General features: G+C 44.4%; 1 protein-coding gene and 1 long non-coding RNA gene across 4 annotated transcripts in view; one reads left to right on the top strand and one right to left on the bottom strand.

The window, feature by feature from the left end:
* The window catches only part of zranb3 (zinc finger, RAN-binding domain containing 3), a 59912-nt gene that overhangs the window by 43700 nt on the left and 2047 nt on the right, over nt 1–14165 (top strand). The window contains exon 20 of one of the 3 annotated variants that reach the window (XM_083550635.1): nt 600–737. The exons of 1 other annotated variant lie outside the window; for it this stretch is intronic. In XM_083550635.1, coding sequence (XP_083406761.1) covers nt 600–704 — 105 coding nt within the window. In that variant the 3' untranslated portion in view covers nt 705–737. Of the gene's footprint in view, nt 1–599; nt 1591–14165 lie in introns of those variants that run through there. One more of the 3 variants, XM_083550634.1, reaches the window with a different exon arrangement.
* LOC310731261 lies at nt 883–8135 on the bottom strand. The gene is made up of 2 exons (XR_014535137.1): nt 2407–8135; nt 883–2287 (listed from the first exon to the last, which is right to left on the bottom strand). It is a non-coding gene; the product is annotated as an uncharacterized lncRNA (long non-coding RNA).

Below are 14165 nucleotides of genomic sequence, written 5' to 3'. Positions count from 1 at the left end.
AGTCAATTTGTTTTACACAAAATTACATCGATAAGTTCATATGTACTGTCATTCACAGCATCTCGCCATGTCGAGAACCCGTTTTCTGGTGCAGGGTTCCCATTTTTAAATTGAATGGAAACTTTGCACAAACTCGGGGATTCTCAGACGCTTGTCCAAAAGAGACAAGTACAAATGTCATCTTAGTGTATATTTGGATATTCCTCAATATAATGCAATTGCTCGCATTTTTTATGTATGTGTATAGATCTAGATATGTGCAAATTTCCTTTTCCGAATGCGATTCCGTGTCCATGTATGACGCAAAGTTTCAGTAGGGAAAAGGAAAATGATGGGCGGCTCGGTCATCCTGCATTAATTTATAGCCACCCTGACGCAAGAGTCATGTCATGGGGGAGAAGACGGGAGACGTTTTTATTCCCAAAATGACCGTAGAAACCAATACGAACAGAGTCGTCATTCTTCACATGATGTTCGGTGCATTGATGAAATATCTGCAAATTCGATCGTTCGCATAACTGCCTGGCTACAAGTGGCCGATTCCTTCGTCTTTTTTTTTGTATAGTATTTTGTTGACTGTCATATGCGTGTCGTTGCAGAGGACATCGCAGCAAGCCAAAGAGCGGAGTCTGACAAAGAGAGGCGAAGCGGCGTCTAAGCTCTCCTCGGACATCACCCGATTCTTTGTGAAGAAATCGGACTGAACTACCACCGCCGTGTTTCAGTCGTCAGTCTACGTACGTGCAGAAGAATCACGACGACATTACAATAACACACACACACATAGAACGGCTGCTACGAATGCACCACAAATAAGGAAGTATTCCAGGGATTCGTTACATTTAAGGTTGTTTTTTTTCAGGGAAAGGTGGGTGTTTAGAGTAGAATTGTGAAGGAAGGAAGAACATAAAGGTGAAAGTTTCCTGAGTGACCATCGAGCTCTCAGTGGTGCACTGCTGAATTGGTTCTACTGCATGATAACACTTTCTGTTTCTAGCAGAGAGAGAGAGAGAGAGAGAGAAAAAGAGAGCAGGCCAAGCGTTCGTGTTTGCTGCTATTTTTAACTCGTGCAGGCTTTCGGAGCATAAAAGCACCCTGCTGCATGACTCTTAACATTTTCCCTCTGTAGAAGAAACGTTTCTCCATCGAATGATTTTTTTTTTTTTGTGCGCGAGAACGCGGTTAACCAACGATTCGAAAAACCAAATTTCAGTTCAGACCACCAGCTGGTGATTATCATTTTTTTCTCTCTTTTATTAAAAGAAAGGGAAAAAAAAGACAATGCAAAACCCGGCATCGTCTTCAAATCCATCGGAGCCCCTTATGTAATCTTGGCGAACGCCACGGGGACCGTGCAGGGCTCGTCTCCATAGCAACCCGCCCCGGTGACTGGCACCTAGGTGGATGTGGAAGCTCTTACAACCGCTGTTCTGTTTATAGACAAGTCAGACCTGCTTCGATTCGAGAGAATCCGCAAGAGATGGACGTTTAACCCCGCGTTTAATCGGGAAACTATTATGTTTGAGTGCTTTCGGTCGGTTGGATGTCGCAATTACTGTTTGAAACCTAATAAAGGATCCTTATGATTTAGAGTCGAGGTTATTTCGGTATCGGAATGGGGTTTCCACAATGTGTTCACGCTTCCATTTCAACTGCTATAGTTTTGATTCCCACTGGCCAAAAGGAATTCACCAGAACACCAGCAATGACACTGGTGCTTACCATTAATACATTCTGTACTGCAGTATCATATAGTCATTCTAATACAGTGTTGTTTCTATAGTAACAGCTAAGACTGGGAGGGAAGGAAAAAATAAACTGTAAGGCGGCACTATTATTGGAAGGATTGTCCAGTGTCGGCAAGTAATGCTGCAACTTGACATTTTCCGACACATGCGCTGAATGTAACTAGAAATGGATTAAAAAAAATAATAAAAATAGCGTGTTGGAAAAATGGTACCATAAAAATGGCCGGGATAGAAGAGGAAAGATATATCATATGAAAACCCAGCATCTTTTCTTGTACTTTTAAAGCAGATTTAAAACACTATACGGACAAAAGTATCGACGCTTCCAGCCATTTGTGGTTCTTCTCCAAACTCGGACCCGCAAAAACAAATTGCGGTGGAATTCAAATCAGGACCTGAGCACAAATATCCACATCCACACTCCAAAATCTAGTTGAACATCATCCCCGAAGAGTGGAGAGGATTATAAAACCGCAAACGTGGACCAAAAAAAAAGTACCACAAAAAAATTCCTGAAGCACAAGCATCCGTGTTTATTGCTGACATTTGAGTCGTGCGTGGTAAGAACACGGATTTCTGACGCAACGTGCGTTACACGCGTCTCATTCTATGACACGGGGCACGTTTTTCAGCCACCGATTAAACCCTGTGAAATTACCCCGGCCTTCCTGCGATTTATTCGTACCCCCGCGATTTTGAGTTCACTTGGCATTGGTGGAAGGGGCCGTGACGCGTCACCCGGAGCGGTCAGCTTCTCCGAGGACGCCCACGCTCACCTCCGTAAAGGTCAGAGAAACGGATAGATCTTTTCATCTTTCTTGCTCGCAGTCACCCTCTCCCCCACCCCCATCTCCTGAACTCAATATTTAAAAGATGTGGCATCAAGACACAAAATAACGCGTATCTGTCCATGGTGACCGAGTACGTCCCAAGTCCTCCTATTCGGAACCGTGCATCCATTAAATTAATGTATCGGGAATCGGAGTACCATTTCCTGTCTTTCTCTCCGATTGAACCAAGCGGTGCGATGTGCATGTAAAGACAACGCACACAAATATTCCAATTGTCTATCGAGGTTTAGATTTCAGATGCCTTGCAAGTTATACATGGATAAGGGTTTGATGCATCAACTGTACACAAAAGCCTTTTTTTTTCGTCCTGCAATGATTTGGTGGTCAGGGTGCTGCGGCCGAGACCTCCGTGTAATAAAGTTGTACGGACGTGATTGAGCTGACAGGCAACGAACGCGGCGGTGAGTAATGAACATGTCAAAGCGCGACCCGACGACGTACCTCCCCTGTCCCCTGCACCTGCACACTTTATTACAGAACGAGGCCCACAACAACTTTAATAATGCAGAGACGGAGCGATGGCGAGCATCAGATTAAACAAGGGAGCGCCGACCGAAACCAGCTCTAACAGTACTGTTTGGCAACCTCGACAGAAAAAAGAAAAAAAAAAAAAGCAAGGTTTGTTACAAGTAATAAGGTAGCGAAACGAACGGAGCTCAACTCTTTCTTTTCAAGTCAAGGATACTCCTTATCAAAAACAACTCTTTTCCTCCGTGTCTCAGCGGCTTTTTCCTTTTCGTTTGCGCACAAGCATGAAGGCGCTCGATGCTTTTATTCGCGTCCTTGAACGCGATCTGGTCGCGATCCCGGAGTCCAGTGGCAGTCTGGTTTCCTGCGTTTCCTTTATCCTTCAGATGCACCGCTCGACCCTGAAATTAAATTGTTGAAAGATTTTCTGGTCTTTTGTTACGTGAAAAAAAATGCTTTAGATGCTTCCATTATATGCAGGTTAATGTAGAGTGTAGGGTTTCAGGTAATATCTACGTCGTTCACTGATGTTAGCCAGGGCATTATGGATGGGACACAATGGCTGAAGAGAGTATGTTCCGCAATTTCCAGAAGTCTTCAGAATCCGTTGAGCGAAAAAGAGAATTGGAAGAAGGCTATGGCAATTGAATCCCACTGTACAACCAGGGCGAGAAGAAAACCTTCCATTTTATTCACTGCACCGTTTGATGATGAACATACACTAAAGGGACACCAATTTTTTTTACATGGTTCCTCCAAAACGTCAGGATCCAAAAACTACCCTCTTAAACAATTAATTAGAACGCTGACTTAACTGATGGCCTTGTTGCTGAATGAGCAAAATTCTCAGGTGCCCAAAATCTTTTGCCCATATAGTCCAGATTATCACTGGTTTGCTGGGTATATTCAAATCATATTCTCTACTACTGAATACCAGAATACAATGATTTCTGCTTTAATGTGATGTGAACTCACTTTACATAATTGTGACCTACTTGGGAAACTAGCTGCAGCAATCATCTTCTGGTACAGCACCGTATCCATCTGAACTCCTCCTTTAGTAAGCACAGCTCAGAGGGTTTAAACTGTGGGGTGGGGGGAATCATTTAACATGGAGAAATAAATGTCTACTTCAACCTTTTATATCTACAGTAAGTTAACAATGTTGGAAAAGATTGTAGACCCCATAGATACACTTTGCATCCCTGTTTAAAGAACCAACCCAAGGATGAAGACTAGCTAGCCAGTGGTTTTTTTGGGGTATGCTACCAAGCATAATACTTTGGGGATACGTTTAGTTTCCATTTCACAACAATCCTTGATGATCATAGAAGACAAAAAAATAAATATCAAATAAAAATCAAAAAGTACCCTCTGGGGTGGTATGATCACGTGTACCAGGTGGACCTGTCAAGCTACAGTAGCTAGATTTTTCCAGGTGGTACACCCTTATTTTCTGAGAGGACTTTTGGACTTGGTGAAAGGGGAGCTTTCTGGAGTCGCCTCCTAATGCCGATTGATTTGAATGTTGCTGCGGAGATGTTCTATATCTCCTGTTAAAGGATGACTCATAGTGCCGAGATACATGCTCAAGTAAGTTAAATCAAGAGTGGAAGCACCTCAACTTAAACAGACTACTTTTCACCCCTCCTCCAAACCCCAAGTCAGACAGAGTGATGCGCAAAACAAAGCATTTAGAGAAGCAACCCAGGCGCTTGCAGACGCTTTGACCTGGGCATTGTACATCATCAGGTAAACAAAACGGTTCACCGAAACCATTAGCCTTTGGTTTGAGCTCGGAAACGGTATGGTTCCGAGGCTCGGTTGTGTTCAAATGAATGTGTAACAAGTTGGTATTTATGGCAGCACCTCTATCGCTCTCGGCTGTCCGGAGCAAAACAAACTTAATACAAGCCATCGGTGACCCCGATTATTAGCAGAGATCACTGTGAAGCTTCCCCGCACCGTATCGCAATTTACAAGGAATTTAGACTTTGCGTGTTGAGACTGACGCGCAAAGCCAGTCCATTACAGCATGCAAAACGTTTTTGAGACTAGCTCTGTTTACAAGAAAGTATTCTATCTTTGTTTACACACTATCACCCTCAAAACAGAAGTCCCCTTGCACAGCAATACAGAGCTTCCTGCATTCTAGAATTTGTCCTGGAAGTCTTCTTTTTGAAGCACCCCAAACACATCTGGCGTCAAAACGGCGACCTCTGAGCCAGATCTTCATCTTTGGAAAGAGGGCAAAGTCCGCAAGAGCCAAATCTGGCAAGTAGGGTGAGTGCGGAAATGATATCATGTGTCCGGCAAGAAACTCACGTGCGAGGAGAGCTCTGTGAAAGCGCACAAGGTCAGAATAGAACCAGTTGCACAGCTACCGATGTGCTGCCATCTGTTGGCGTGTTACAGAACAAGCCTCGACGTTTTTGACACCACCTCGTAGAAGGCTATCCTGCTGATGTGACACACACGTGCAAGAACCGCTAGCACCCTTTCCCAAATGGCCATCGGAATTAAACAGCAATTCATGAACAAGCGAGAAGATTCCACAGCGCGGAAAACCTGCACAGCCGGACACAAAAAAGCAAGACAAGACTTAGTGCACGTTACCGTACCGATAAACCGAGTCCATGCAGCCAAACTTATTAAAAAGTTTTTTTTCCCTATACTTATAGAATCTCAGACCCGCTTTCTCGCAAAACAAAGTTGCAAAAAAAAAAATGATGCAAAAGCAAAGCAACTCGACGCGTGCTACAAAGCAGGCAGACTCCCCATCCTTCCATCACTTCAAGAGACTCGAGCATGATGAAGACGTAGACGAGCACGGTGATTGTGTTATCATCGGGACGATGCTGCACGCTCAATCATCCTGTCAGTTGGCTGAGGAAATAACCAGAGGCAGATTTTTTTTTTTTTTTACTATTATTATTCTGCAAAATACTCAATTGTACTGCAACGAAGAGAAAGAGATTTACTAAGTAATCAACAGAAGCCGTATTTTTTATGTAAATTTCACCAGGGAAGAGCAGCGTTGTATCTGATTTGCTTGCCAGTATTCAGGTTGTAACTTGATATTATGAGGTCGGTTAAATAAAGCCGAGTGAAAAATTTGCTCAACTGCCCTCTGTGCTCAAGCCGTTTACCTTTACGACCGTTCGGAAGACTTGTTCAGGGCAACTTAGAATCATCTTTTAGTTGAGGTTTAATGGCTGAACCACCACTTTTCTTCTTCAATTCTTACAAAGAACCTCTACAAGTTCTTGGATGCAACTACATATCTCAGTTCTTGGGTTCTTTGACCTGATAAGACGGAATCTTTTTGCACTTGGTACTATATTTGCCCAGAAACCCAAACACCATCCTCACATTGAAGCATAGTGGTGGTAGCATTGATCATTCTTGGGTTCTTGGATGTTTTTCTGACCGAATTCTTCCCCCCCCACAATCAAAACCCAATTAATACTTTGCTTGCCTTATTAGCTCATTTGTTATCATGATGCTTTGGCAATCCAGTAACCAGGTGATGTGAACTACTATTGTGGCTCCTGATGCCAACTGGATACACAAGAAGCAATTTCTTGGATTTAAATCTACAGGATCCAGAAATAAACCAAAAGAACAATTTCTTTTCTCAGAGTGTTTCTGTTCTGTTAGTAGGCCACAGAAAGGTGTCTTTCAGAGAACATGACCTTAACCTTCATCTCAATCATGATGCAGTTTGTGAGCTTTTTCTTTTTTAAATGACCTCTGGGAATAATAGATGTGGGCTTGCTTTTTGATCCCCGGCATTTAAAAGTGGTGCTAACTATTCTATCAGCACACGAGCGAGAGCTCCATCCAATTAATTACTGTAATCACTTCAGGGAAGCAGCAGCAGCAGCCCACAACTAACGAACGGACATGGCCAAATCAGTGCAAGTTGCAGCCAGAGCAGAGGGAAGCAGATGGAGGGATGCAGAGACATGAGTACAGGAGGGGAAACGGGAAAGAAAAAAAAAAGGAGTAGCACATAGCAGGAGGCGAACCGCGGAGCACACGCAGGTGTTTGGCTCGAACCGTGGGCCAGGACGGTTGTTAAGGTGTTAAGAGAGTTGAGTTGATCCGGGCATAATTTTTTCCTTCGGTCTCCGTCTGTAGTTATAGCCATTAATCAGCACGTTCCCACAGGCCTAAAAGATCTGATTATCTAACCAAAAAACCCCAACACAATCAGCTGGGCTAAGCATATTAACTCGCACGCGTACATGCATTCATCCATACACACACACACCCCTTTTTCTTGAAGGCTAAATGAGCTCCTAATGACAGCGAGCACATTGAGTAACTCCGCTCAGGTTGAAGCCAGTGCGAACAGGGAATAAAAAAAGAAATAAAAAGGTTGAAAAATTGCTGAATCGGGCGTATTTTTGGAAAGTCGCTTGATAACCGGAGAGAAACGAATGCATTTTTTTTTTTTTTTTTTTTTTAAGAGCACCGCTGGAGCCGGGCTGTCGGACTCTCTCAGCTTTCTTCTATCTCTTCTTTCATCATTCTTCCCACCTTCTGCGTTGATAGAAGAAGCTGTTCTCAGGATGCATCGGCCTTCAGAGGATAATGACCGAAAAACACAATAAGGGACCTCAGAGGGGATCAGAGGCAGAGAAAGTAGGGGGAGATAAGGTGCTTAAGATAATTCATATTTTCCTCAATCTGCAGCAGATTAATGTCTAGGGCTTTGGCTGTTTCCTCGTTCCGGAATATCACATTAGCGATACACACTTTACCTGCTTCGCTCACAGCACAGACAGCGCCTTGGGCTCGGCGCCTTCGCGTGCAACGGTTTTATTGCGACAGCCGACACTGAGCATACCGACAGAGGAAATGATACGATCGAACATCGAGTCACAAGCGATCCTGTTCACGTAAACAGCTATTCACAATAGCCGGTGTAAAACATGGCCTCTGGCAGCCAATAAAGCGCCACTGAAAGCATTCCTTTTATTGAAAAAAGGAAGAGGGGAAAAAAAAGCTACATTGAGGAGAAGCGCTCTGTCATATCAGTGATCAATGTGTTTGACTTCTAACACAGACAGTGAATAAGAGCTGCAGTGGGGAAATGACAAATCAATAAAAACAGGTAGATCCTGTAGTGTTGCCCTGCTACGTGCTTTCTGCCATTAATGGTTTATGAGTTCTATAGAACCTGTGCAAAACACGTTCTTATTAACTGTAAGGAACTGGGCCAAAATTGTCATGGCCACAGAGCTGCTGAACATTATTTACATCTGATTCAGCTCTAATTTCCTACAAGACGGACTCGCAGCCCCTTGACACAGTTTTAAGCGGTTCCTGAGAAAAAGTTACTGAGGAACTTTCCCTGGTTAACTTTCTTTGGGCTAAAACAGTCCACCGCCAGTAAGTAGAGAGCTACAGCGTAAGCAAGAACACCTCGGAGAACCAACCTTGCATCCTTTCATCGCCAGTAAACGCTTTAGTCTGCTTAGGCTGCAGTAGATCTAGATTCGGATCCACTTAGTTTCCAATTCCCTCAGTTTTTTTGGAGATTGAGGGAAACCAAAGAACCATTAGAAACCCCACATGGACAGTAACACGAGCGCAGGATGAAAGGAGGGGACTCTGTTTTGGCAATGCTGCAATTCTCAGAACAACATTGCTCTTAATCAAAACTTTTGAGAACATTGCTGTGTGATAGAAGAGTATCTACAAGAGTGAAAGGGAAAGTTTATAGGACTGTGCTGAGACCTGCGATGTTGTATGGTTTAGAGATAGTGGCATCGAGTAAAAGACAGGAGGTGGATCTGGAGGTAGCAGAGCTGAAGATGTTGAGGTTTTGTTGGGAGTGACGACGATGGACAGGATTGGAAACGAGTTTATTAGAGGGACGGCGCATGTAGGACGTTTTGGGGACAAAGTGAGAGAGGCCCGATTGAGATGGTTTGGACATGTGCAGAGGAGGGACATGGGGTATATCGGTAGAATATAGAATGGGGATGGAGTCACCAGGAAGGAAGAAAAGATGAAGGCCAAGGAGGAGGTTTATGGATGTGGTGAAGGAAGACATGCAGGTAGTTGGGTTGAAAAAGGCAGATGTAGGGGTATGGAGACAGATAATCCGCTGTGGCGACCCCTAATGGGAGCAGACAAAAGAAGAAGCAGCAGCTCTTGTCTTCTGCTGATATACATCACGCACACTGTTTTTCAACCAGCCACAATTTGTGGAATTTTGACGAAATTTGTGCAGTTACTTAGAGAACAGCAAAATCATTAAATGTTGAAGTACAATCTTGACTACGCGTAGAGGAAGGTGTTCCTTGGAGAATGCTAGAAATCCCGCTTTAAAGACTGTCAACTAGACTTACTTCGTCCTTACTTATTCTGGTCAAGGTTTAATTCTGGCCTCATGACAACCACAAAGAGCAAATTTGGTTGAATATATTTTTTATATTAGAGTGATATTTCGAATGGGGAATTTGGTGGATCCCTGGACTGGAGGATTGGTCTCCAGATCGCCAAGATGGGTCAAGCTTTTAGCCATAATTAGTTCAAACCGTAACGCTGAACTGAATAATGGATGAGAAGGGAAGCCAATCAAATTGTCCAGCTTTTCAGTCTTTCAAGCTTAAAAAGACACAGGGACCCATAAAGGCTTAAATATTGACCAAAAAAAGTTACAAATCTAAAACGTTCCCACTGATCTCCTGCCAGTGTGAAACCAGCAGGGAAAAACACACTGGAACTGCCATTCATTCATTCATTCATTTTCTCCCGCTTATCCGTAATTCGGGTCACGGGGGCAGCAGTCTAAGCAGGCCCTCGCCTTCGACTGCTGCCCAATCCTCACAGCACCGTCCCTTACGGTCCCTCCTGCAGGTGGTGAGCCCACGGGAAGGCGGCCCCACGTCACTCCGACGTCACGGACCTTGATATTTCCATCGTAAGGGACCCCTGGAGCATAGAGGGTTAAGGGCCTTGCTCAAGGGCCCAAGAGTGGCAGCTTGGCGATCCCGGGGCTTGAACCCCAGACCTTCCGATCGGCAACCCAGCGCCTTAACCGCTGGAGCCACCACTCCCCCAAGCGGTTTTTTTTTCCATTTACATATTCTAAGGACAAGACAGCCAGTTCTACCTCATCCCTCAAGTAACCTCTCGGGTTAACCGTTTTATTGTTAAAAAAATTTTTATTAGAGTCATTGAGCCGCAATATCCTCGCTAATAATAAAATAATCGGCGCTTTCTATGAGGTTAGCGGACACGTGTGGTGTCGTGGTGCACGCTAGGGCTTCTCCCAGTCGACGTAATCGGGAAGGACGGGCTGTTATTGCGGTTTCCTAATGCATTAATGCGTGCTGCTGCACTGCCTGTAAACAAAGCTAATCCATATAATTACCTGGCCTGCCAGGCTCCTGATCTCCTTCCATTATAACCCATCTGCGTTTGAGAGAGTTCGAGAGCAAAATGAGTGCAGCTGTGCTCGAGTTAGTATTCAACAAATAAACAACAAAAAAAACTGTTCAAGGCAAAAGGTGTTATGTTAACATCCTAATTGTGACGCACTGGATCACGTACGTCTGGTCTTTCCGTGTCAGAACCCGATGCCCAAACTGTTTCCTAACAATTGTTGGCCATTGTAACGAGTGTACGAGTTAATGTGCATCTGCCAGGAGGTTGTTTGTCTCAGGCTAACCGCACGGGGTGTCACTGCGCCGTCACGCCGGGACACTATGCAGTAAAAATGGCCTCATAAATAATTCCAGGCTTTCACGATCGCTCTTCTGGAATCAGACGCAAGCTTAATGGCAAGGCAGGTGGCGTTACGTGGCACCGATCGGAGATCAGCTGGTGAAAACCACATCCAGCAGGTCTCGGTGCTGCAGAGGGCTTGATTAAATTAGCATCCAGGGAGAGAATCTGCTTTCAAGTAAATCCGATTTTAATCCTCCCCTCCCCTCTTTTGCTGAGCAGTGCTGGACCTTGGCGCGAGGACAAGGGAAAGAACAAATGTGTGAGACTAGAAGACTCAAAACGCACACAGACGGAGGGATGTACTGGGAATCATTAGCGGAAAAAAAGCCTGGTAATATGAAGGATAAGGAAAAATAGATCCCTCTACCATTTTTTTTGCCCTCACAAGCTGAATTTCTGAATCTGCACTACCTCCTCGTTTTATCAGAGGCAACTCACATTTGTTCATCAGCATTTTTTTTAATCATATCTCTGAATACGATTTCATAATTACGATAATGCCGATCGAGCGCCGAGTCTTGATAGTGGTGTGGATTTGGGATCCCTGGAAAACAATATAGTGCTGTTATAGGAAAATCATCAAGGACCCAGTTTGGTGCGATGCGGCTTTTTGTAGCATCAATTTTTCAAACGTCGCCTGGCACAAGCCGCTCCGAATCATTTACCAGCAATTAAATCTGGATCAAACACGACTCCCTCCATTAACTGAAGCAGCGCTGCGTTAGTGATGATCTTCGGGAATTTCTGATCTGCCAAATTCTGCCTCCTCCTGTTGTCTGGTGACCTCCTCTGCAAACCGGGCAATCTGTGCGATACAAGTAATTTTTCGGTCATCAGTCTTTAATGAAACTCTGGTCCAAGACAAGACAAAGCTAAACTTACTGCAGAGTGCCTCAAAAGCAGCTTTTCTGCTCCAACATTGGGCTGTGAAGTTTTCTTGATGAAACCTTAGTTTTAAAGGACCAGTATTTTGGTTGAACAGTTGGACACTGATCTGACCATTGTACTCATTTTCTGTGTACTTGGATGGTTACCTTCTGGTAGAGACCTAAAATACATGATGCCACCAATCAACTACTAGAATCCACAAGCACAGTAACAATCTCAGCATTTAAATCATATCAGACTCTTTGTCATCATCATTTTTCTCTAAGTATGCCAATGGTAGCTTCTTCCAGAAGGTTCCTTCTCCCCGCACTTGTTCATTCTTGATTTAAAATCGTTTCGTCTTTGCTGTACCTTGAAAAAAACAATCAGCATGCCAGCAAGTGAACATTCTGCCCTTAAAGTCGACGTGTTAAAAGACTAGCATAAGGATTTGAGCGAGTTTGACAAGGGCCAAATTGTGATGTCTAGACGGCCGAGTCAAAAACTGCAGCCCTTGTGGGGTGTTTCCCAGTCTGCAGAAGTCAGTAGCTATCAAAAATGGTTCAAGGAAGTAACAGTGGTGAACCGGCAACAGGGTCGTGGGTGGCCTGGGCTCACTGATGCACGTGAGGAGCGAAGGCTGGAGGCTGGAGCGAAGTTCCTGTATCTCAATATGCTGAAGTTAATGCTGTTAATGCTCGACGGATCATGACACTTTTGGCAGCAAAATGGGGTACAATATTAAGTAGGTGATCATAATATGCCTGATCATTGGATCTTTTGGGGTGAAGAGATTGTGGCTACCCTGAGTTCATTCAATGCTTGAATTATGAAGTTTGCTGGTTCCTGTTTTTTGCTCAATAGACCATCTGGTGGTCTATCGAAGACATAGTGTAGCACAAATTGATGGAGAATTATTTAATTGTGACTCTGGGGTTGTGTTATCGCACAACAGAGTGCCCATGCAGTGGGGACAGAGACCTTTGTCATTCTAGTAGGCAAAGCAACTTCTGGGGGAAAAGGAGGTATCACAGGTGACCCCTTTGTAGTTTGCAAGATCTGGAGAATTTTCTTTAAATAGTTGGAAAAGGTCATGTACCACAAGTAGCCCATAACAAGAGCTTAAGTTTAAGCCAAACAGATCGACAGTCATGTCCTCCATATCGCCATCAGCTCAAGATGTGCCCGGTTCCAGTCATCAACCACCAATGTTTATGAGCTCATGTAATCAGAAGAGGGCTTGGAAGATAGCTTTCCCCTCAAAGCTCTGCTATGAAGTTCATCAAGCATCTGTTTGCCTTATCAGTAGGAATCAACTAGTTGCTGATTGCAAAATAGAGACTTGTTCCAAAAATGAGAGCAGAATACCTCACCATTACAGAAAATTCATCAATACCTTCTGCGGAATAAATACAAATATTACAGTTGTGGCGACTGACAGTAACAGTGGGGGACCTTTGAGGGGTAAATTGAATTAAAAGCAAGCTTTCTGTTTTTTTTTTTTTTTTTGAGGAACGTTTCGCTACTCTGTGCGTTTTGTAGCGAAACGTTCCTCAATCGAGGCACTCATTGAAAGCAGCCAGCAGAAACCCATCTCGCGTCATCGCTACGGTTTAGAAAGTGCGCCGCGCAAGCCCAGATCCAATCGACGGCTCGGCAAACCGGCGCATTCAGGCCGCGATAAATACCTTTTTCAGCATACACACACTTAACACTCCTCGTAGAGAATAGCAGGCTGCGAGAACAGCACTTAACATTTCATAGGGTGCAATCTAGCTAAACACCGCCTGTCTGCGTTCAGACAGTTCACATTGTACAGCCGAGTGACTTCCCCTTTAGCCGACGATATGGCAGCTTTAATCTGCACTTCCCTTTCAGTGCAGCCTTCGAGCCACCTCCCGTTCTCTCTCATGCTCCTTTTCCTACTGTGGTTATAAGTGTCATTTGACACAATGGACCCTTTTCATGGAGCCGATACCTTCAGCGGAAAGAGGTCGACATCCCACAGGGCGATTTCGCAGCCAACACCATGCGGAAACTTTTGTTCTAGTTGGTGACCTTGCAAAATGGAAGGCCTGGGTAAAGAAGTGGCACTTCATGACCATAAAACATCAGCTTCCCTGATTCTCACGCCTTTATCCAGAGCGACTCACACTTACCGCCGTTATACAGCTCAGCAAGTGAGGGTTAACGGCTTTGCTCAAAGGCCAAGCGGTGGCAACTTGGCAGTGCTGGGATTTGATCCCATAACTTTCCGATCTGAATTCCGATGAGCCTCTACTTCCCGAACATGGAGTTCAACATGGAGGGCTTAATGTAGGGTCAGGAGCCACGGGTACGACTCTTGCAGGGTTCCCGAGGGTCTTAAGACCCAGAGTGATTCCAGGAGGTTACTTGAGATAGGCGCCAATTTTAATACCTCTGCCACTCGGTGGTGGGAGCACAGTTTTTCAGCACCCTTCCCTGATCATCCCTTTTTTCT

Source organism: Silurus aristotelis (assembly GCF_946808225.1).
Source record: "Silurus aristotelis genome assembly, chromosome: 9".
Lineage (NCBI taxonomy): Eukaryota > Metazoa > Chordata > Actinopteri > Siluriformes > Siluridae > Silurus > Silurus aristotelis.
Note: the sequence above shows the minus strand (reverse complement) of the source record. Positions and strands in the feature narration are given on the sequence as shown.